The 21,308-nt window shown below is 43.1% G+C and overlaps 2 protein-coding genes across 2 annotated transcripts in view; both read right to left on the bottom strand.

The window, feature by feature from the left end:
* pik3r6a (phosphoinositide-3-kinase, regulatory subunit 6a) overlaps nt 1–8,376 on the bottom strand; it is a 35,281-nt gene extending 26,905 nt beyond the window's left edge. The window contains exon 1 of the mRNA XM_063221010.1: nt 8,304–8,376. Coding sequence (XP_063077080.1) covers nt 8,304–8,376 — 73 coding nt within the window. The remainder of the gene's footprint in view (nt 1–8,303) is intronic.
* Nucleotides 8,377–8,721: 345 nt separating this feature from the next.
* LOC134457241 (phosphoinositide 3-kinase regulatory subunit 6) overlaps nt 8,722–21,308 on the bottom strand; it is a 34,055-nt gene continuing 21,468 nt past the window's right edge. Inside the window, exons 10-19 of the mRNA XM_063209143.1 lie at nt 19,635–19,873; nt 19,022–19,118; nt 17,770–17,892; nt 16,086–16,196; nt 15,043–15,145; nt 14,583–14,653; nt 12,476–12,566; nt 11,770–11,822; nt 11,388–11,494; nt 8,722–10,945 (exon numbers count right to left, since the gene is read on the bottom strand). Of these exons, the coding sequence (XP_063065213.1) occupies nt 10,789–10,945; nt 11,388–11,494; nt 11,770–11,822; nt 12,476–12,566; nt 14,583–14,653; nt 15,043–15,145; nt 16,086–16,196; nt 17,770–17,892; nt 19,022–19,118; nt 19,635–19,873 (1,152 nt within the window). The 3' untranslated portion in view covers nt 8,722–10,788. The remainder of the gene's footprint in view (nt 10,946–11,387; nt 11,495–11,769; nt 11,823–12,475; nt 12,567–14,582; nt 14,654–15,042; nt 15,146–16,085; nt 16,197–17,769; nt 17,893–19,021; nt 19,119–19,634; nt 19,874–21,308) is intronic.

Raw genomic sequence — 21,308 nt, 5'->3', positions numbered from 1 at the left:
CTGTCCAAAATAGAGGAGGTGATTACCAATTAATTGAGCAATACTTTTAAATGACATGACATTTGCTGCAAGCTGATAAGTTTCATTTTCATTGGGACATTGCTCATATAACTTGTATAGGCTACTGGACATACGTTTAGATAGCCTACTCGTGGCCCCATGGTCTACCTATAACCACAGATTGTTTAAGGGCTGTGCTATAACCCCTGCCTTTCCGTTGTAGGGAAACGCCCTTTAATTACCGGTACATGATATTTAGGGCACAAGCGCATGATTGGCTACATGCAGGCCCACGTTCACATTGCATATTTCGACTCCACGGATGACAGAACCAGTGGTTATTACGGACAGGACAGTATATATAGCCTGTGTGACTACTGCGCGACTTTCGCATTGGGTTGTAGTCAATTAAAATACATGAAAATCACTCGCGTGTACACACGCCCATTACAATGTACGAGTTGAAAAGATAACAGAAAGCAACAAAAACAAAGACAGGACCGAATTAAGCTACATGAAAATAGCACAGGGCGTGAAGATAAGATGAACATTCACTGCATGTCTAGGTGACACCGTGGTGGCCACATGAACGCAAGCCAAGTATTTGAAGTTCATGAGAGTCTGATATTGATAATTGCCCCCTGCCCGAGAGTAGGGATTAAGTAGCCCAGAGCGTGCAGACAATACAACCTGTGCATCGTGCGTGGAATAACTGGATTCGATTACACAGAAGGGCTACGACAGGGAGCGCGCGAGAGAGAAAGGCTGTGTGAACCTGTGCGAGGCTGTTTGGGGGTTTTCACAGAGCGCGTTGGTTTAGTCAGCATAACTAATAAAAACATCTCCCTGAAATCAGTTTGACACGTGGTTTGTCAGGAATGACGCAAAACACCATCCCTCAATCAACAGTAGACCAAAATCCACGAACTCAGCTCACACTAGCCTACAAGGGGTGTAGGCTAACTAGGCTTGCCAAACATTAGCGATCCAAGCATTCCATTGTCATTTGGACATGTCGCAATGGTAGCCGCTATTCCAATGCAGACCACATTTACGCACTACACCTAGAAAAAAAGTATCATGACGGGCATGGCATAGCCTACCGTTTTGAGCATACAGACTTTTTTTGAAAGAACGTCCATCTCCATCAAAGTTTGTCAACATTGCGCAGTCATTTAGCGCACATAAATGAGGAAAATAGACGAACCTATTTCAAACATATACTCTCACTGAGCCCGTTTATGCGCATCAATAAGCCGTTTATGGTCAGGTTTTTGGAGTAACCTGCGCAAGGCAAAATCATTCGGGCCCAAGCCAACATGCCACAGTGGGCAAATTAATAACTAAATGGCCTTACCTTCAAACGTTTTCTTGATCACAGAATTTCACTAGTATTCCACTGACATCCACACGGTTCAACACACCCATCACAACTAGCAAGCCATGTGGATTTGTGCTAACAATAGTTGCTAATTTTTATCGGAATCCAAATGGTCTAGACTTGGCCTAAAGTACTTTCTTCCGTTTCTTCAGTATAACGAGATGCCATTTTTGGATTTGCCTCCGTCGACAGTGAAAATATCTGAGAAGGGTAACCGGGGCCTAGAACTCTCTTTACTGTGCATACTGACAGCCAATCTACTTCTCCTTTCACTAGAACTAGAAGACTGCCGCCAGTGATGTGGTGAGTGACTCAAGAGCAAGACGTAACAAATTGATAAATTTTTCAGTAAGATGTCGGGATGATACAATTATGGGCTGCTGCTCATTTGGGTTCCTTTCGCGTCTCTTACAACAGGCTGTTGCGCGCTCATTTATTTTCACCATACATTAATGAAGGCCTACGCGATAGTTTATTATTTTATTAATTTTGGGGAAATTATTATTATTATTTTTTCTACAGCCACGCTACGCCGGATTTCCGGCGCGGCGCCGGACTGCTATCACCCCTGGTAGTATCCAGTGTTCTAGATAGCATCGGTTACTACTGTTGTAAATATACTTTTTGTTGACAATAAATCCTTGGATTTTGTTGGGGACATATTCGGACTGTTTTGCTTTTTTCCTTTTTGAATTCAACGAACACGGGTTATGGCAGAGACCATATATTTAACGATACAGACACAGATACAGACACACACACACGCACACACACACACACACACACACACACACACACACACACACACAGACACAGACACAGACACACACAGACACACCTATTTATTGCAGTAGTAGCTAGCTGGGTTAATAATCTACTGCCAGAGAAAGTGGTCTGAGGGCCAGGGTGAGCACTGGAAGAAGAGAGCAAATTATCATGTGTCAGAGCTAACTAAGGCTGGCTGGTACAACTGCCTGTCTGAAAGTGCTATTCATTAAGCCTGCCTTACTTCCTCTCTCTCTCACACTTTCTCTCTCTCTATCTCTCTCTCTCTCAGTTTCCTGGTACCACCATCTTTTTTTCCTCACAAACTCTCTCTCTCACACACACACACACACACATTCTCTCTCACACACACACTCCATCTATTTCACTCTCTCCATCTCTCTCTCCATCTCTCTCTCTCTCTCTCTCTCTCATTTTCTTTCCTGGTACAGTACCACCCCCGTTCTTATATGTGCAACTTCTCTCCCGCGAGTGCAATTTCACTGCAGGTAGCAAAGTCCCTCTCTGTCAGTTTCTGTACATTGCAGGGGAAGACAAAATATAACTGGAACTCAGGAAACCAGAAATAATTGTGTTTCACTACCGAATGCAGTGTGTGCCAAGGCTCAAAGCTTTAGTCTTCTCAGTCGTGACTCGTGTCCAATGTCAAAACATTGGAGTCGTCATGGCAGCGTGACCAGCACCAGGGCTACAAACATTCAGCACATTCAAGACCTCTGTCACACACCACTGGGAAAAAGAAACCATGATTATAAAATATGATTGTGAAGTCAGTTTAAAGGAGTATGCCACTATTTTGGGGCTTAATACAGTTAAACTCGTTGGCTGGGGTTTATAAAGGTGGTAGAGTGTCTTATTTTTCATGTTAAGCGTTGTCTTGCTTTAAGACAAGTTAAAAGAGAGAATATGTCGCTAAGCTAGTGAAAGTCAATGGATCCGTGTAGCATTGTAGCATGCTACATGGATCCATTGACTTTCACTAGCTTAGCGACATATTCCCTCTTTCAACTTGTCTTAAAGCAAGACAACGCTTAACATGAACAATTAGACACTTCACCACCTTTATAAACCCTGGCCAACGATTTTAACTGTATTAAGCCCCAAAATAGTGGCACACCCCTTTAAGACTTAGAACTGTTTCTGTTATATAACTGGGATGATATGCTGGCTGACTTGCATGGAAACTATGCATGGAAACATGTAACTAACCAGCTCAGGCTCAGACTAAAAACTGTTTGTTTAAATAATTGGATTGGGATGCTGGCTGACTTGCAGTGCGTATGCACAATGTAATGTAATTTAAACATGAAACTTACAGAAATGTAAAATGAAAACACAACAGATTTGCATTCATATCAATACACTGCTACTCCTTAATCCCTCCCTTTCCTTTGTTGGTACAGCATTTGAACCGGCTACACACGAGTCCTAATACAAACTCCCTAACTCCCTCTTATTGAAAATCAACGGCACAACAAGTGTGCTCACTGCAAAAGTTCTGTTTTTATGTGTTTTGTACAGGTTGCATGACTGTTAATGTACTTTGGTTATTTGCTCTGCTACATGCTTACGTACATGCTGTATAAAACTGTTTGGTGACGAATGGGGGTTGGGGGCTAGTTTGGAGAGGAATGCTAGTGTAGAATGAGAATGTGTCTGCGTTTTGTGTAGTAACATTGTGTAGTACTGCATGTATTTTATGTTATTATTTCAAAAAAAGGTCATGTCGTGTAATGTTGGACCCCCTTACAAATGAGATAGGTCATCTCAAGGGGCTACCATCAATAAAGTTTAAATTGAAATAGAAATGGAATTGAAACTAACAGCAAGCAGAGAAAAAACATGGCTCAGTGTGACATCTTGGCACGTCTTGAAACAGTCAGATCCCCTGAAGACTGGATGCGAGTTGTGAAAACTGAGGGGGAAAAAACATGGTTTGGTGTGCAGTCTTTAAATAGTCAGATCCCTTGAGGAGATTCAATTAACACTCAGTCTTTCTCTCTAGGCTCTCTCTCTGTTGCCTCTCTCTGGAATAGGCACCACAGGGGTGATGATGTTTAAGAGTGTGTGTTAGAGTTATCACTTTACAGTGTTTGCTTGATTACATATACATGGGGTCTAGAATTTGTTTTCTCCTGGCTGCGCGACACTAGCTGCGCACAAGTCAACCTCTGATTGTTGAAAACCGCTGTTGGTGAAAAACATAGCTCACATAGTTGGCTGCCAGTGTCTTGCCTGTCCTCACAACACTGTGTTTATAAACACTGTGAACCTATGTATTGGAATACATACAGTAAGCTTACATATACTGTAGGTGACAGTGCCCTTGCACATTTCAGATAGGCCTACCTTTACTGGATGTAGAACCTAACTCAAAGATGATTTTCTAAAACCGAATTATAATGTCTTCAGGTCTCCAGAGTAGAAAATAGTCCAATATGTTTTCCCTCTGGTGTTACTGCACTAAACATCTGTACAGACGACTCAAAGATGTATGCTGACCTTGGATTCAAACCCGGAAAGGTCCAGAGGTAAACAGCAGTTGGACACAACACAGGATATAAAAATACCATCAGCTTCAGAACCGTTCACATAAAAAAAACCTTAACATAATATTGAAATCATATACCAACCATATACGTATTCAGTCAGTCAAGAAAGTCAGAAAGTGTAGATCACATCCTTGATCGGAAGGAGAAATATTACTTTGATTGTTGTCTTTCAGAAGCAAATAAGACCTGACATTGAACCCATATGGGTCTTTTCTTCACAGGGGATTTGGTGAGAAAATGCACAATTGAAACAATTCAAGCTGGCCTTGAGGGATGCACCGATACCACTTTTTTGAAAACCGATACAAGTACGAGTACATAAATGTGTGTACTTGCCGATATGGAGTACTGATACCGATACCTTTTACCACCAACACATCTTTGTATAATGAAAATAAATGCATGGCCTTGTTTTTTTCCACCAGTGATATTTTTTATTGTCCATTTCCATGTAAATTTAAATGTTAGTAAATGTATGAGATGGCACTCTTTTTTCCATGCTGCTTGCAAGTCCACAGAACGTGACGAGATTTTGCATTGTTTCGTGTAATAGCAGTATCGTGCCTGGTATCGGCAAGTGTTTGACGAGTACGAGTACGCGTATAATGAGCAGTATCTGCGCCGATACCCGATACCAGTATCGAGGTATCGGTGCATCCCTACTGGCCTTGTACTGTATATATTCCTCCTTGTCTCCCTGTTGGGTTTCTCCACAAACAGATGGCAAGTCACTAAGAGGAAATTTCAGAGAGACAAATATCAGACCGTTATCAGAAGTAATATTTTCCACTGAGATTAGCTCATGGCCAATAGACCAGTTCACTCAGCTCACAGTTCACTCAGCAACTTAAACAAATCAGCTTCTCTCCAATTTGAAAACCGGATAAATGCACCCATTCAAGGGAAGATCTTTGTGTTGTTCCAAGAAAAGTCTGTAAACAATTCTTATTTTTCTATGCCAAAAGGTTAATACTATTAATGTATTGGGGAAATGGATAAATGCATCCTGTCAATGGCATGTGTTTATGTTCCAAAATTGGCCTGTTCACACTTTTGATAATACACTCTCACTATGCTTCTCTACAGCAATCATGAGGATAATATTTTTCTCAGCTTTCTCTCTCTATGAAAACCATTATCACTTTTTTCCTCCAGTTTTTTTCACAGTCTCTCAGTCCTCGCACTCAGTAGACTCACTTTCGCCTGTGTGCGTGTGTGTGCGTGTGTGTGTGTGTCTCTGTGTGTGTGTGTGTGTGTGTGTGTGTGTGTGTGTGTGTGTGTGTGTGTGTGTGTGTGTGTGTGTGTGTGTGTGTGTGTGTGTGTGTGTGTGTGTGTGTGTGTGTGTGTTTACTTGACATATGTGATGGATGATGCACATTCAGTCTGTTTTGAATCAGACGAGCTACAAGTGATAACAAATGGAGGAAGCTAAATAAAATACTCACTAACATCAATTCAGAGGCATCAGCCAGGAATGAACTATTCATTTCACGTACAAATGCTTTGTTCGAGAAATGTATTTGGGAACTGTATGAATACGCAAAATGTACTGTATGTTTAAAAAGGTAGAGGGCTGGAGGGCTGCGGCGTTCAAGTGGTAAAACTGGTGGTGGTTTGAAGGTGCTCTTTGGCCAAGACGTAGAAAATATCAAAAAAAGGCAGGACGCCAAGGCACTCTTCTTAGATAAAACCGCTTTATGGCAGTGGCAGTATTTTTAATCATTTAAGTTCTAACATGAACTAGCCTTTATAATAAAGCGGTTTTATCTAAGAAGAGTGCCTTGGCATCCTGCCTTTTTTTGATATGTACTGTATGTTTATTCACTTTAGTCCACTGGGTAAGCTGTACCATAGAAGATCCATGTTACATGTTTGTTGTTACATGAAATGACACTAACCAAGTGTCTCAATGTAGCTATTACTAGGCCTATAGGGACTCCTGTCATGTCAAAGTGTATTACTATGGTAGTTAAGGGTTTTCAACCAAGGGTTCCACTAGCAGCATGGTGTACATTATGAACTTGGTTTGAGCAATTGTTGCAATGTGTGCACAAAGTGTATTAACCAAGCCCACTGAAATGGTTACATGCATATGTCTTTTTTGTTTTAATCATTCCATTTCAAAAACCTATTGTTCATCCTTCGGCACACTCACATCCAGTACGACAAATCAGTTTAGATCAGGGGTCTGCGTCAAACTCGTTTCGGTTCAGGGGTCATATACCTACAGTCAGTTTGATCTCAAGTGGGCCGGATCAGTAACGTGATTGAGAAATACGGAAAGTTTTGCTTCACGTCGGAATTACATTGCTAGTCATTCCTCTTGAGGTGGAAATCAGAGGGTAAGGCTGTAGGCCTATCAGCAACAGACTGTAAATGGCGAGGAAAGAAGGCATATTCCGTTTTCAAGAATTGAAAACATGAAATCGCAGGCACCTACAGCACACATCTTTTTAAGGCTAGAGATTTTCTTTTTTTCTCTCTAAATCTGGGGCCGGATTGAACCATCTGGCGGGCCACATTCGGCCCACGGTCCCCTGTCCTTGTGTTTTGACACCTCTGGTTTAGATTCATGAGCTGCGCCTGACAGACTGACACTAGAAGATAATAGATGATCTTGTAGTCCTTCCACGTATTGCCTGTAAGGTATCAACACACTCTTCAATATTATTTCAGTACTCCTGATGAAGATGATGTGAGAAGGGAGGGACCCTTGAAGACAATTGTGCCAGGTGGAGAAATCTTGGGCAAAGGTTTCGTCTGAGCTGGACTGATATAATAACTAGTAGTGCTGATTATCAGGTGCCAGGCAGCCCAATAGGTAGGCTACATTTGCCTAATCCTAAATCCAATTTGAATTCATGTCAAGATCTGAAAGTTATCTTTCAGAGGGCTCTTTGACTGAATTCCCCTTGGCGACTCCACAGAGAAACGGATGGCATACACAATTCTTCTGACATAAGGACGAGACATTCTTTGAGGGACGAAAATGTCCCCTGGGAACCAGTCATTTTCTTTTATGGCAAAAGGCCTTTGAGAACTACTGAAATGCTGCCCGTGACAAGTACTCCATGATGAAAATTAAGTGTGATGGATGGCGTGTGCGAATGGCAAAGAAGTGGCAAGGAAAATAGGACGAAAAAAACAGTAGACTACTTCATTGAAATTAAACAAATGTAAACCTTTCCCCCTCTCCAATGCTGCCAATATACTGCTTAATTGAGTTAGGCCTACTTGATTGAAATTATCAAAGGAATTTGAGATAAACTTGTTTTGGAAATCCATGCATACATTGCAAAGTTACTGATGTCCATCTGTCTAGTGATTTGTGGTTATGCACAGCATTGGGACAATATTAACTAAACAATATTATCCCACTTCACCGTAAAATTAGTCACTTCACTTTCATAATAACTGGGGCAATGTAGCCATCCCTACCTGCTGACACAAACACAGGTGTGCATCTTTCACGGATACAGCTGCTTACATACAATAAGCTATCCAGACAAAGCTGTGAAGCTATGCTGATAAAATGTAATTCCACAGAGAATTTGTAGGACGAAATAATAATCATAAAAATATACCTGTTTTGTCTGAATTCCATTTAGTGCATTCCAGGGACCCGTACTGGTTCGAAGCTCGCCGTTCCTTCTCCATCACTCCACAGTGAATTCCACTTTCTATTGACAGAGAAACTTACTAAAAGCTGATATGAGCAACTAAAAGGTGTGAGTGTGACAACTCGTGTTCAGACGGTAAAGGAGGAATCCGCCATCCTGTGTTGCAGGTAGTAAGTGTGAAGTAAAACCGCGAGGCATCCAAATCCTTCAACGCACTCCGCGGTTGTGAGGATTCCAACAAAACCGAGTCGCTGCATCTGCGCGCGCAAATTAACCTCATATTGCGCGAGAGCGCCATCTGGTGCTTTTCAAGGCAACTATGGAGAATCTCTCTGAGGATGGTTTAACTTGCAAATCATTCAGCCATTTTTTGTTTTCTCCACAAATACCATACTTTAATGTTGTGTTAAAAATATGTCTATGTACATAAATTAGACTATACATCTTTACAGAGAGTTCATTTACAAAACAAATTCTGAAATAAATTACAACCAAGGAGTAACAGTAGGCCTGTGACATGTTTAGACATAGTGTGTAGTCTGTTTTCCATAAGACGTGGTCTAAAAGCACAACAATTAGTAAATAGCCTACTAAGTGAATAAATCCATTGACTTCATCATCATTCAGTTTCTTTGGTCAAAGACTATGCTTTATAAACATTAGCCTTATTTTGTGCAGGGTTTCCCCCCTGAAGATATTGAAAAGGTATGGGAAATTTGTGAAATCATTTTAACCCTTTTAACCTGGATTAATTCTCTTAAATAACAAAGACAGATTTGACAGGATATTGCACAATCTGTATAAAGTGGGGTGATACTTGGCCCTGAAAACCTCTAGCATCCTTGACAGAAAAAAACCCCACTTGTCATTGGCTGCTGTGTCTGGTGGTCTGTTATTTCAAGGCACGTTGTCAGGTGTTGTTATATCACTTAACACTGGTGTATGCAAAGCATGTGCTAAAGACAGAGAGAAATTCTGATGAGTTCACTCTTGTTAAAGAGTTTCATAATAACGAAAAGTGCAGTCTAACCTGGCAAAAACTGCGGTACATATAGGCTACTATAGTCACAAAACTAAACCATAGAAAAATACTGTGCGAATGAAACCTACAGTATAGCAAAATTAACATCAAAACCCCTAAAATGAACAGTAAGTGTGCAATCCTGTTAAAAAATGTTGATACCTGGGCTCAGCAGCTTTCATAGGCTACAGAATACATATTGGCTGGAAATATTCTTATTATGACTTTGTGTTGAATACAAACACTTATGGTGATATTTGGGTCAGATACAAAGCATGTTTCAAGTGGTGTGAGGGGGTATTTCATTTAAAAAATGTGTGATTACATTCACGGGACTGACGTAAATAAGATGGAGGGTTAAGGCAATGGAGAGGGGTTCTAAATGAATACTCCGGAAATAGCTAAATTACAGTAGCTAAACCTGAATCAAGCTAGATATGATACGCACATACACTCATGAGTGCATGACTCATAAATGCTGCCTTTCTCTTCAAATAGCTTAATTTGTTCTGATCCTGCACTTAAAAAGTAGATTAGTTGAGTGTGTTTTACTCCTACGCTTTCTACGTGTATATACAGTAAATAACAACAGTCAGACAAAACCACAATGTCTCCAAGACAAATGCAAAGAACACTTATCAAAATTAGTGTTGTATGATCAGCAGTTGAGGGGAGACAGGTGGAACGAATGCAATGCTGTTTAAAAACTTGCATTCATTCACCAGTTCCTCGGATTAGCAAGGGCCAGTATAATTCAATCCCCGAAATCTGCTAAGAGCACCCAGTGGGGTTAACACATACAGTATTCTGACGTGTTTGTAAGCACTCTGTCAGGAGAAGACAAAAGGATTTCTTTAAAACCCTTTTCCTCACCATCTTTAAGACAAGATCAGTATTGTTCTGTAAAAGTCTGTTGCGTGTGGGAAAAGTCCAGAATTATTTCCATCTTCAAAAGCTGATACACTGGGATGACAAATACCCAGCGTCAGTCCATCTGGCACAAGAGATCCTTCTTCATACAGATGTAGTTCCATACGTAGGTTACTAGCAGGAGCATCCACTCCCTCCTGTTGTCATGGATAGTCTCGTCGCCTATTAGCCTGGGCCCGCCCATCAGTGTTGCCAGATTGGGCGGTTTCCCACCCAATTGGGCTGCTTACGAAAGCCGTCTGCGGGTAGAAGTTGTCTCATCTGGCAAACCTGCCGCCCATACTCCATGTGATGCTGCACCAGACCCAGCTGTAAGCTAAGTCAGAGGGAAGGAGTGGGCTGATTGACTGCAGCTTCGACCAGTATAACGCATATAAGGCGTTCCACAAAATGCTGCTTTTAAGTCCGCTCCACGAAAATCCAGACATCACTTGCCAGCTTGGTCAGAGTAGAAGCTCAGAAGAACTTCATGGTCCACTGTAGTCACGATAGCCAGGCTTAGTGAATGATGCCAGCGAAGGTGTTGATCGGCAGCGACAGGCGCTTGTTGATGTACTTGCTGAGGCCCGCCTCGCCGTCCTCCTCAACGTTGAACTTTGACCTCACCGTCTTTTGGACGCAGTAGCCAGGGTCCAGGCATGGGGCAATCTCGATGCTGTGAATTAATACAAAGAAAACATAGGGGAATAGAGTAAGGATATGTTCAAGCATGCAATTGAAACATCTTAGCACTGTGAATGAACAACACACGCAAACAAAAAACAGGAGAACAGAATAAAGCCGGGCTTACATTGTGCAACTTTTTGCCCGATTTTGCCACTATTAATCACTCGCAGGACTTTTTGACAGTTGGGCCGATTTCTTGCTTAATCGCAGGTCAATCATGAGTCTCACATCGTGTAGTGTACATGGGGTAAAGACAAGCGATTTCACCTCACGATCGTGCAATCGTAGGGTCGCAAGAAAATCAAAACAGTTTGAAATTATGGTCGTCCCTTGTGTCGCACTGTGTCTGATGTGGATATTTTCCACATGTATTATATATGTGACATCTAACATATTCTGCATATAACATACAATATCGTTAAAGAGCTCACCTTTGAACATCTGTGTAGGTCCTTTGTGGGTCATTGTCAAGGCACACTGTAAAAGTCGCTTTTTCCACAGATCGAATTTTCACATCACAGGTCCATATTTTTGGTTCCTGAAAATAAAGCATAAACATTATTAGTATATAGTCCTTTTTTTATTATGAATTTATTTTTGGGGCTTTTTGTCTTTATTGTGACAGGACAGTATGAGATGACAGGAAACGGTTTTGAGAGAGAGATGGGGTAGGGCTGGGAAATGACCCCAGCCGGACCTGTGGACAACGTAAGCCCAAATGTGGGGGGCTTAGCGCGCTGTGCCACAGCGCCCCCCTATTAGTATTTAGTCCATGAGTCGTCAGTTCAAAGTTCAAATCGATCACTCACTCACCGGAGTACTTTTGGGTTTTGAATCTGTAAAGCTGACAGTAAGACAGTTGAGATCTGAAAAAGACACATGAACACAGTGAGTGGCACTAAAATCATAATTTTGGCAGCAGCTCAAGTCATCCACTGACACACAATAGTAATACGTCTTGTTATATTTTCTTTACGACACTGAATCAATGACAGCATCAGATCACATTACACTGCAGGTGCCCAATATTGAAACAATGTGCTGTGTGTGTGTGTGTGTGTGTGTGTGTGTGTGTGTGTGTGTGTGTGTGCGCGTGCGCGTGCGCGTGCGCGTGTGTGCGTGTGCGCGTGTGTGTGTGTGTGTGCACGTGTGTGTGTGTGTGTGTGCATGCGTGCGTACAAATGTGCGCAAAACGGCAGAAGTGTGTGCATGTCAGTAAGGCAGTTGCCAGGCAAGGCTGATTCCAACAGCCCATAGATCATTCACAGTCACACCATGTAATCATGGACACAATTGTGTGAGCAGGGGTGTCATTCAGGCCGGCAAAGTGTGACTGAGTTACCAGGGCCCAATGTATATAGGGGGCCCACACACAGTCTGATTTATGTAGATACGACTAAGGGGGGTACACTGGAGTTGATTGTACATAGGGCCTACAATTTTCTGCTACGCCCCTGTGCACACATAATGGGAGTGTATGTTGTGTGATGTGCTATGCGCGTGATAAAAGGACGCTCACCCTCCGTCTCGTTTTGGGGAATGGCACAGATGTGAACCCCGGACACCCTCAGTGACAGTCCTTTGTCAACCTCTCTGTTGCTAAGCGACACCTGCGGGAAAAAAAGACATACGAGGTCAAAGATCACAATTTGAGTTAGAGATTTGCCAGGATAATGTGAGGGGAGGGATAGGTGGGTGCGCCAATGATGGAAATGAGGTCTCTGTAATTTGTGTGGGTCTGACTCAGTGTTTCTCAAACATTTTCAGACCGAGGATCACTTTGTTCCCCCAAAAATGTTCAGGGACCACCTGTCACCTGAATTGACAGTTGACGGGTGCTAATTTGACACTGCTCATTTTGATGCAGATCACTTAATAAGACTTCAGATATGCTTTGTTAAAAAATAATGTTAAAAAATATAGCCTACTGCTATTTTGTCTTGGAAAAGTTGAAATCCCCTCATGGACCTCCTGAGCTCTATCGCGGACCACCAGTGGTCCCCAGACCATACTTTGAGAATCACTGTCTCTGACTGAAGCGAGACTGAATGGATTTGAAACAGCAGAAACTCTGTGTCCTCACGCCAAAGGATTCAAAATGATAATGAACAGGGTGGAAAACAGATGAGCTAGGCTTTGTTATAATCCAAAGGATTACTTGAATTCGATGTCGGGATTAATGTGTATATTAATGTAGCCTTTCTGGCTTTCTTTCATTTGCTATGGTCAAGTCAAGTGTCATGAATTCATTTTTAATGTAATTTTCAGACCTCTTGTGTGAAGTATAAAGAATGTGAATCGAATGTGGCCTGTCACTGTGAAATTGAATTTGTCACCCCTGACCTGACATATACACAGTTCAAAAGTGAGATCAGATGTTTCAACAGTTTTTACCTTGTAAAACACTATTCTAGTGATGCATGGTTTCTGTAATGTACAGTATTGGTAGTAGTGGCACATAGTCTTTTGCGATGACATTATCAAGTCATAAGTAACAGACTGGTCATTACTACTTTGATAGCAACAAGCTTATACCGTAATAGATGTTGTGCATGAAAAGGGTTACAGATGTCCTCTCAACATCATTTCATTAATATTGCTGTGTTCCCCATTGTTATTGAATGTGTTACACGTTGGTCCTGTTTTAAAAAACGTTCTGGTTGCTTTGTTTCAAGCCGTTTTTGCAAGCTAGCAAGGTGGCTTGTGGAGAAATGAGAGGGTCTTCTGGGTTTGTCGTGTATATCCGTCTCTGATTGGCTCCCTCCTCCTGCTCTGCAGAGAGATCGTCTAAGGTTAGAGTCATCAACCCACTGGTGGTACTGCACTATGGGGGCGCCAACGGAGGCGTGCAGGCTCCATTCAGGGCTGTGCTCTTTCCACAGCGACCCCTAGGCGAACTGCAGGCATGCAGCAACTAGAGTGGGCAGGCTGTATGTATGAGGCTTTGTGCTCTGTGTGTATCTGAGAGTAGCAACCAGCTGATAGCTAAGCTAAGCTTGGTTCGGGCCACCAGGCGCTGCTTGTTTTGAAAACAAGCAGGAAAAAATTACTCGACACGTTTTTAGAAAAATGGGTCGACATAAACCTTTGTGGGCAATGCCTTCTTTGATGTGACGCAACACAGAAAGGCTTTCGTGATTCGCTCGTTTATCTGCATTATTTATGTCAACTGGGAAACACCGGGAAACACAGCCAGACGAGGTGACGCACCGCTATGAAAGCCTTGCATGTGAGTTTAACTTGGGGTGACCGTCTGATTTTCAAAAGGAGTGATTAAAACTGTGTTTTATCGGAAATTGACCTTTAAGTGACTTGGGCAGTGGGGTTGGGGGGTTGTTGTTGCATAAAATGTTGCCTAAATATGTTGTTTTGTAAAGTGCTCAACACAGAAGTAGCCATTGTGATTTTCATCAATTAAAGCATGAGTCAACAGGCCCTGCAGTGGCCAACCGGTAGGGCACTCGTCTACCATGTGGCTGACCCAGGTTCGATTCCCAGCCTGGGTCCTTTTCCGACCCCTCCCCATCTCTTTCCCCATTTGCATCCTGTCCACCTCTCACACTAGTATAAAGTCGAGAAAGACCAAAAAAAATCTTCAAAAATCCAAAAAATAAAGCATGAGTCACCTTTCTGTAGCTGACGGAGATGGCGGCACCATACACTTCCGGAGAGTTCTTCTTCTGCCTCAGTGACATTTCTGTGTGGACAGAGCAGAACTCATATTAGGACAAAAACACACACACACACACACACAGGCGTGTCAACATCCTTTTGTTTTGACCAAGTAATCAGACTTGTAGTGGCCAATCAAGGCTTAGAGGATAAATAACAGGACAAATAACATGCTTTGGCACACGTGTACAGACCAGAACACTCACACACACACTCAGTCACTCACACGCACACACACACACACACACGCATGCGCACACACACACACGCACGCACGCATGCACGCATGCACGCACGCACGCACGCACACACACACACAAACACACACGCCCAGCGCGCTAAGCCCCCCCACAAACACACACACACATCTACATACGCACACACACACACACTTCTCCTCCCTGCCGCACGTACCTTTTAAGGAGCTCTGAAGGCCTCTGAAATCGGGAAAGTCCAACTCCAGACGAGAGAGGAACACTTCCTCCACCGCCTCTTTGGTGAGGTCAGAAAAACAGATCTGGAAGGAGGAAGCACATCGTTAAGGACTTCAGCCCTCTTTTTTTAAGTATTTTTTTGGGGCTTTACAAGCCTTTACTGTTTTTTTTTTCAGACAGGACAGCGAAGCAGAGACAGGAAGTGAGTTGGGAGGGAGAGAGAAACAGGGAAGGTCTGGCAAAGGACTCAGGCCGGGAATCGAACCCGGGTCGGCCACGTAGTAGACAAGTGCCCTACCACATCAGCCACGGTAGGGCCAAGGACTTCAGCCCTCTCATGTCAAGTCAGAGAGCCAAGAGAAACACAGCCGGAGAAGACCAAGACCAACTATGTAACCAAGGAAGTTTAGATTCTTTTTTTTTTTTAGATATTTTCTTGGTCTTTTTAGACTTTATTATGGACATGTCAGTATGAAAGGTAGACAGGAAGCGAATGGGGAGAGAGACGGGGAGGGGTCGGCAAAGAACCCGGGCCGGGAATCGAACCCGCATCAGCCGCATGGCAGGGCCGGAGTTTAGATTCTAACATAACCGCACACATCAGCACCAACTCCTGTCGCCAATGTCATGCCAATTAAAAATATATATTTTTTCATATCCAACAAAACTTTTCGGCCATAGCCTTATTACAATGATCACTGGGTGCAATAAGAGACTGGCATGGCAGCTAAAACTAAAGCTTTATAAGTGTGTCGTTATAATGTGCAAATTATATAAGGCATATATAAATGCAGGGCTCTAAATTAACACCAGCCAACTGGCCAAATGCTGGTGAAATCCCAGTTTGGCTGGTAGAAAAGACCAACTTACTAGCCAGTTTGACCCATTAGTGAGTGTGTGTTTGTGTAGTAAGCTTTACATCTGCTAGCCGTTTTGGCTGGTGGTGGAAAAAGTTAATTTAGGGCCCTGTATAAATGTATTGATTATTTTATACATTCTGCTATGTGTGGTGAGGTACTCTACCTTGACGTAGTAGATGGTGAAGTAGACGGGCTGCAGTCCTGTCCGCACATAGTAGGAGATGACATCAGACAGGAACGGGTTCGGCTCGCACGGGATGCCCGGGCTGGAATGCTGCAGGAAGGTCAAAGGTCATATGGTATGTGAATAAATGGGTTCGCCATGTTTGTAAACACAATATTATGAGGAGGGGCACGACACTTGCAGCCAACCACGTGAGCAAATTTTTTGACCGACAGTGGTTTTCAACAATCAGAGGTTGAGTTGTGCGCAGCTAGTTTCACGCAGTCAGGGGAGAACAAAAATTTAGAACCCATGTATAAACTATGAAGTACAAACTAAAATGCTGAGCAACACATATTTCATGCGTGTAGAATCTCTGCTTCCGTTGGTAAATGTCAAGGCAATGTCGTTTTCTAGGCCTGACCTACACAAGAGAATGTGTGTATGTATATGGTGCCATATGACATCATGCAGTGAACAGTCTGCTGGTAAAATAAACACACAGGCACTTAACTGTATAGACATGTCGAGCATTCATGGTATTCAATGGGATTTTTCATCAGGCTTATGGCCCTGCTCGCAAAGCTTGCAAGAGGAGAGAAGTGCCGCACTCTCCCGAGTTGCACAAATAAGTCTTTAATGTGGAAATGTTTCGGCCTGTCGGCTTTCCTCAAGTCACCTGCTCGCAAAGTTTACATTGGAAACCTTTTAGAAGCTGAAAATCCGATATGCTGATGTACAGAATTCTTGCTCCTCAGGAAACAGTCAAACTTGTTATTGTGCTGCAATACAATCTAAACTCTGTCCACACCAGAATATTCATGAATAAATATGTGTCCTCTACAGCTGGTAGATTCGAAATAGTGAGATAGTGCCAGGAGAATCTGAAGAAGACTGTTGAGGTCGAAACGTTATCCTGCCATGAAATAATAAAATACAACAAAAAGGATTCTAAGTGTGCTGACTTCTCACTCTGAAAACTACAGTTGGCCTTCGTTCTGCACCTTTCCCTGAGATGTGCACAATCCTCTCCTTCAACTGACAGATAAGACATGTAACATCTGTCGTGACGAATAACTTTGTTTGCCATGTCTGTCTGATCCCATTTTGTTTTACAAGGATGACTCATCACCTCTCATCTTGTCTCATTGTTTCCAAATCTCCGCTTGTCAAAATATGCTCATAATGGACTTTCTGTTCCCCCTTTCCAGCACGAAACGTCCAAAAATTTTGCAAAGCAGAGAGTCGCCAAAAGTACATAATTTAGCACTCAGGAAAGAGCCCAATGATGTAAGACAGCTTAAAATAGCCTTGACTCACTAGAGTGTTTGTTTATTTCTCAGGCAATCACACAGTTAGTAGTTGTATACATGATGAGCACTTGTGTCTGTCTGCATGTGGCAGACGACGTGGCATTCAACCCATATAATTTTTTACTATTTAAAGAAACGTCACCGGTTGCGGTGGGACTCGGCAACAGTGTTGCCAGATTGGGCAGTTTCCCGCCCAATTGGGCTGCTTAGGATGGCCGTCTGCAGGTAAAAATGGCATTTTGCAGGAAAACCCATAGAAATCAATACTAGAATTGGGCTGGATTTTGTGCTTCCAGGAGGGTTTTGAGCATTTTTTGGGCTGGAAATCATTAGCCTCATCTGGCAACCCTGCTCAGGTAGTGCTTACTTACCGTTTGTGCCAGCTTGGGGATCATGTGTCCCAGGCTATTTATGTTGCAGTCGTACCAGGGGTCCGCCATGCCCAGGTAGGAACCCAGCGAGCAGGGGTTACCCTTGGAGGACGAGGGAACATCCTGTAGAGCAGTAGAGTAGAGAATAGAGAAACTTTATTAATTTCTAAAGAAACTAAGGTGTCCATTAATACTCATCATTAACACACATCTGGAGCAGGGGTTAGAGAATAGAGAAACTTTATTAATTTCTTGAGAAACTACCAGTAAGGTGTCCAATGTATGCACCCATCTGACTAATACTGATTTAACATCTGATTAATACTCATCATTAACACACATCTGTATCACCTGTCCTGTAAGATGGAGACAACCTATGACAACTGTCAAATTAATACTATACAGTTAAATGAACAATTAAAAATGAACTTGAATTACATTACAATACACTTGCCGGACACTTTTTTTTATCCAGAGCGACTTACACTTATTTTACAGTCTATTGGTTACCGGCCCTGGAGCAATGTGGGTGTGTAGAGATACTGTAGGGAGAGCTAAGGGTGGGATTTGAACCGACAACCCTTTGATTTTAAGACCATCTTCCTAACCACAAGGCCACAGCTGAAACAAACTAATCACTAACTGATAATGTGCTACTAAATAAATATAACATACGTTTACCGGATGGTAGGAAAGAGTGTTTTGGGGCCTTTAGACAGGAAAGTTTCAGGGAAGAGAGCTGGGGAAAGGTTTACAAATGACCCAGGCTAGACTCAAACCCATGTCCAACGGGGCAATGGAGACCATACATGGTCAAGGACATCAGCGCGCTGCCTCACAGCACCTCCAGGAAAGAATGTTGAAGGAAATTAGGCCTACTGTATATTCTCAGAAAGTTTCTGAAGGGGGGCGGGGCGGCCACATTTGGGCTTGCATGCCCACGGGGACCCCGGTTCGAGTCCGGCCGGGGTCATTTCCCGATCCCACCCCGTCTCTCTGTCCCACTCACTTCCTGTCACCATCTCAGACTGTCCTATCAAATAAAGGCATAAAAGCCCTTAAAAAATATATTTAAAAAAAAAACTGAACTGAAGAAAGTTCGGTGCAATATTCCAAAACGAGAAGTCTTGGCAAACTTCTTGCAGAAAATTCTGTTAAAAAGTTCCTTAACAAAGTCCTCATCAAATACCCTGGAGAAAGAAGGCTCTGATTAAAGTGACCAGTGGCACAAGTGAAGTTTGCGAGGGCTTACTTTGGCTGGGGAGCTGGGGAGCTCGTCAGAAACAGGGATGTAGTAGATCTGCAAGTTGATCTTGGAGGTGAGGAACTGTCGCCTCGCTTCTCTCTTCCTGCGAAGCAAAGCCACAGACATGGTCAGACATGAAACCACTTTAGTGGCCAAGACGCCCGCAAGTGACCTTACAAAGTAGTGTTAAAAATACCAATGAAGCTCCTGCAGCACGACACTGGTGACACAGAATTGCCACATATTCAGCCTACTTCCTGAATTTCCTAAATTTCCCACTTCCTAAATTTTGAAGGTTCCCTCCACAATTTACCACAATGTGGGTGACTGTTAGCAGCCAAAAAAGCCCGTTTCATAAATGTTAGGGTTAAGAAGAGAAATCCTTACAAATCTTATTGGTATTCGTAGCAGTGAGTGCGTACTCATGTTCATGTGTGTGTGTGCGTGTACATCTCTACTGTGTTTACCTGAAGCCATAGTACGCCAGTGGTGAGAGTGTGTGTAGGAATATGCCCAATATGTGTGTGCATGTACAGTACATCTCTACTGTGTTTACCTGAAGCCATAGTATGCCAGTGGTGAGAGTGTGTACATGCATGCCCATCTCTACTGTGTTTACCTGAAGCCATAGTAGGCCCGTGCCATCCTGCCCATCACCCTGTCATCTCCCATCAGCACTATGCGTGCTGTGAAGTGCCGCTGCTGCTGCTGCTGCTGTCTGCTGGCAAAGGGCACGGAGCTGGTGCCCGCCCTCCTCTGCAGCGTGGTGCCACCCCCGGCCCCCAACACGCACGCGCCGCCCGTCTCCTCCAGGGCCTCCTGCACCAGGCTCACGCTGTCCGTCACCGAGGGCCGCACCTTCATCAGATGAGATTAGATTAGCCCATTAACCCATTGATGCCTAAAGCACCTGCAAAAAACGTCTGCTGAATGCCTAAGGCCTTGTTGGGAAAGTTGCCCTCAGCCTATAAAATCCTAAATATCTTACCCTCTGATGCACATAAAAACACTAACAAATAAGTTGCATTTAAACCCTAAGACCCTCATCTTGGATTAGAACGTGTTCATTCAGCTGTAACATATTTATTAAAAAAGCTAAAATCTCAAGAGCCTGACTGTAGCGTGTATGTGCCTCCAGGCACCAAAGGTCAACCAACATCAGGCTAAAAAGGGCTAAAACACAGTGTTTGCTGTTTTCTGTTACCAGAATGTTAATGGCCAATTCGTAGTGCATTACTTAAAGGGACACTGTGTGAGATTTGTAGTTGTTTATTTCCAGAATTCATGCTGCCCATTCACTAATGTTACCTTTTTCATGAATACTTACCACCAGCATCCAATTCTAAGTATTCATTATGACTGGAAAAATTGCACTATTCTCCATGTTCCGCCATTTTGAATTTCCAAAAATAGCAATTTTTAGCTGCAAAAATGACTGTACTTGGACCATACTAGAAAATGTTTGTTTATTACTTAGTAAACTTTCATGTAAAGATCATGGGTGAGCGGTTAGGGCGTCAGACTTGCATCCCAGAGGTTGCCGGTTCGACTCCCGACCCGCCAGGTTGGTGGGGGGAGTAATCAACCAGTGCTCTCCCCCATCCTCCTCCATGACTGAGATACCCTGAGCATGGTACCGTCCCACCGCACTGCTCCCCATGGGGCGCCACTGAGGGCTGCCCCCTTGCACGGGTGAGGCATAAATGCAATTTCGTTGTGTGCAGTGTGCAGTGTGTGCTGTGGAGTGCTGTGTCACAATGACAATGGGAGTTGGAGTTGGAGTTTCCCAATGGGCTTTCACTTTCAAATTTGGTTATAGACAGCCCAGTTTCCATGAGCAGCATAGTTGCACTACCTTTTTTGACCATCTCCTGCACAGTGTCCCTTTAAGTCCTGCGTAATATCATACTAGTGTAGTACTATGAATGGCGTGCATTATGGGGCTACATTAGATAAAATTGAAATCCTTTTTTTCATCCCAGATGGACATTCCATTGTTCCAACAGCCTAAAAGACTTGTTAACATACAGCAACCACATACATTATACACTTTGCTAGTGACGCATATAAACGCCACATGATTATTCCTAAAAGGTTGAGCATCTGTGTCTCTTTCTGTCCTCAGAGGGGACGCATTTTAAAGTGCTATTGCTGTTGCTGGCTTTCCGTACTTTAACAGCTAGCTAAGGAGGAGGGTGGCAGGACACACATTTCCCCTACTGCTAAGGGTGGGGTTCAAACCGGGAACCTTCTAATATGGGGGCAGCTGTGGTGTAATGGTTAGGGAGTGGAA

This window comes from Engraulis encrasicolus, chromosome 1 (genome assembly GCF_034702125.1).
Source record: "Engraulis encrasicolus isolate BLACKSEA-1 chromosome 1, IST_EnEncr_1.0, whole genome shotgun sequence".
NCBI lineage: Eukaryota > Metazoa > Chordata > Actinopteri > Clupeiformes > Engraulidae > Engraulis > Engraulis encrasicolus.
Note: the sequence above shows the minus strand (reverse complement) of the source record. Positions and strands in the feature narration are given on the sequence as shown.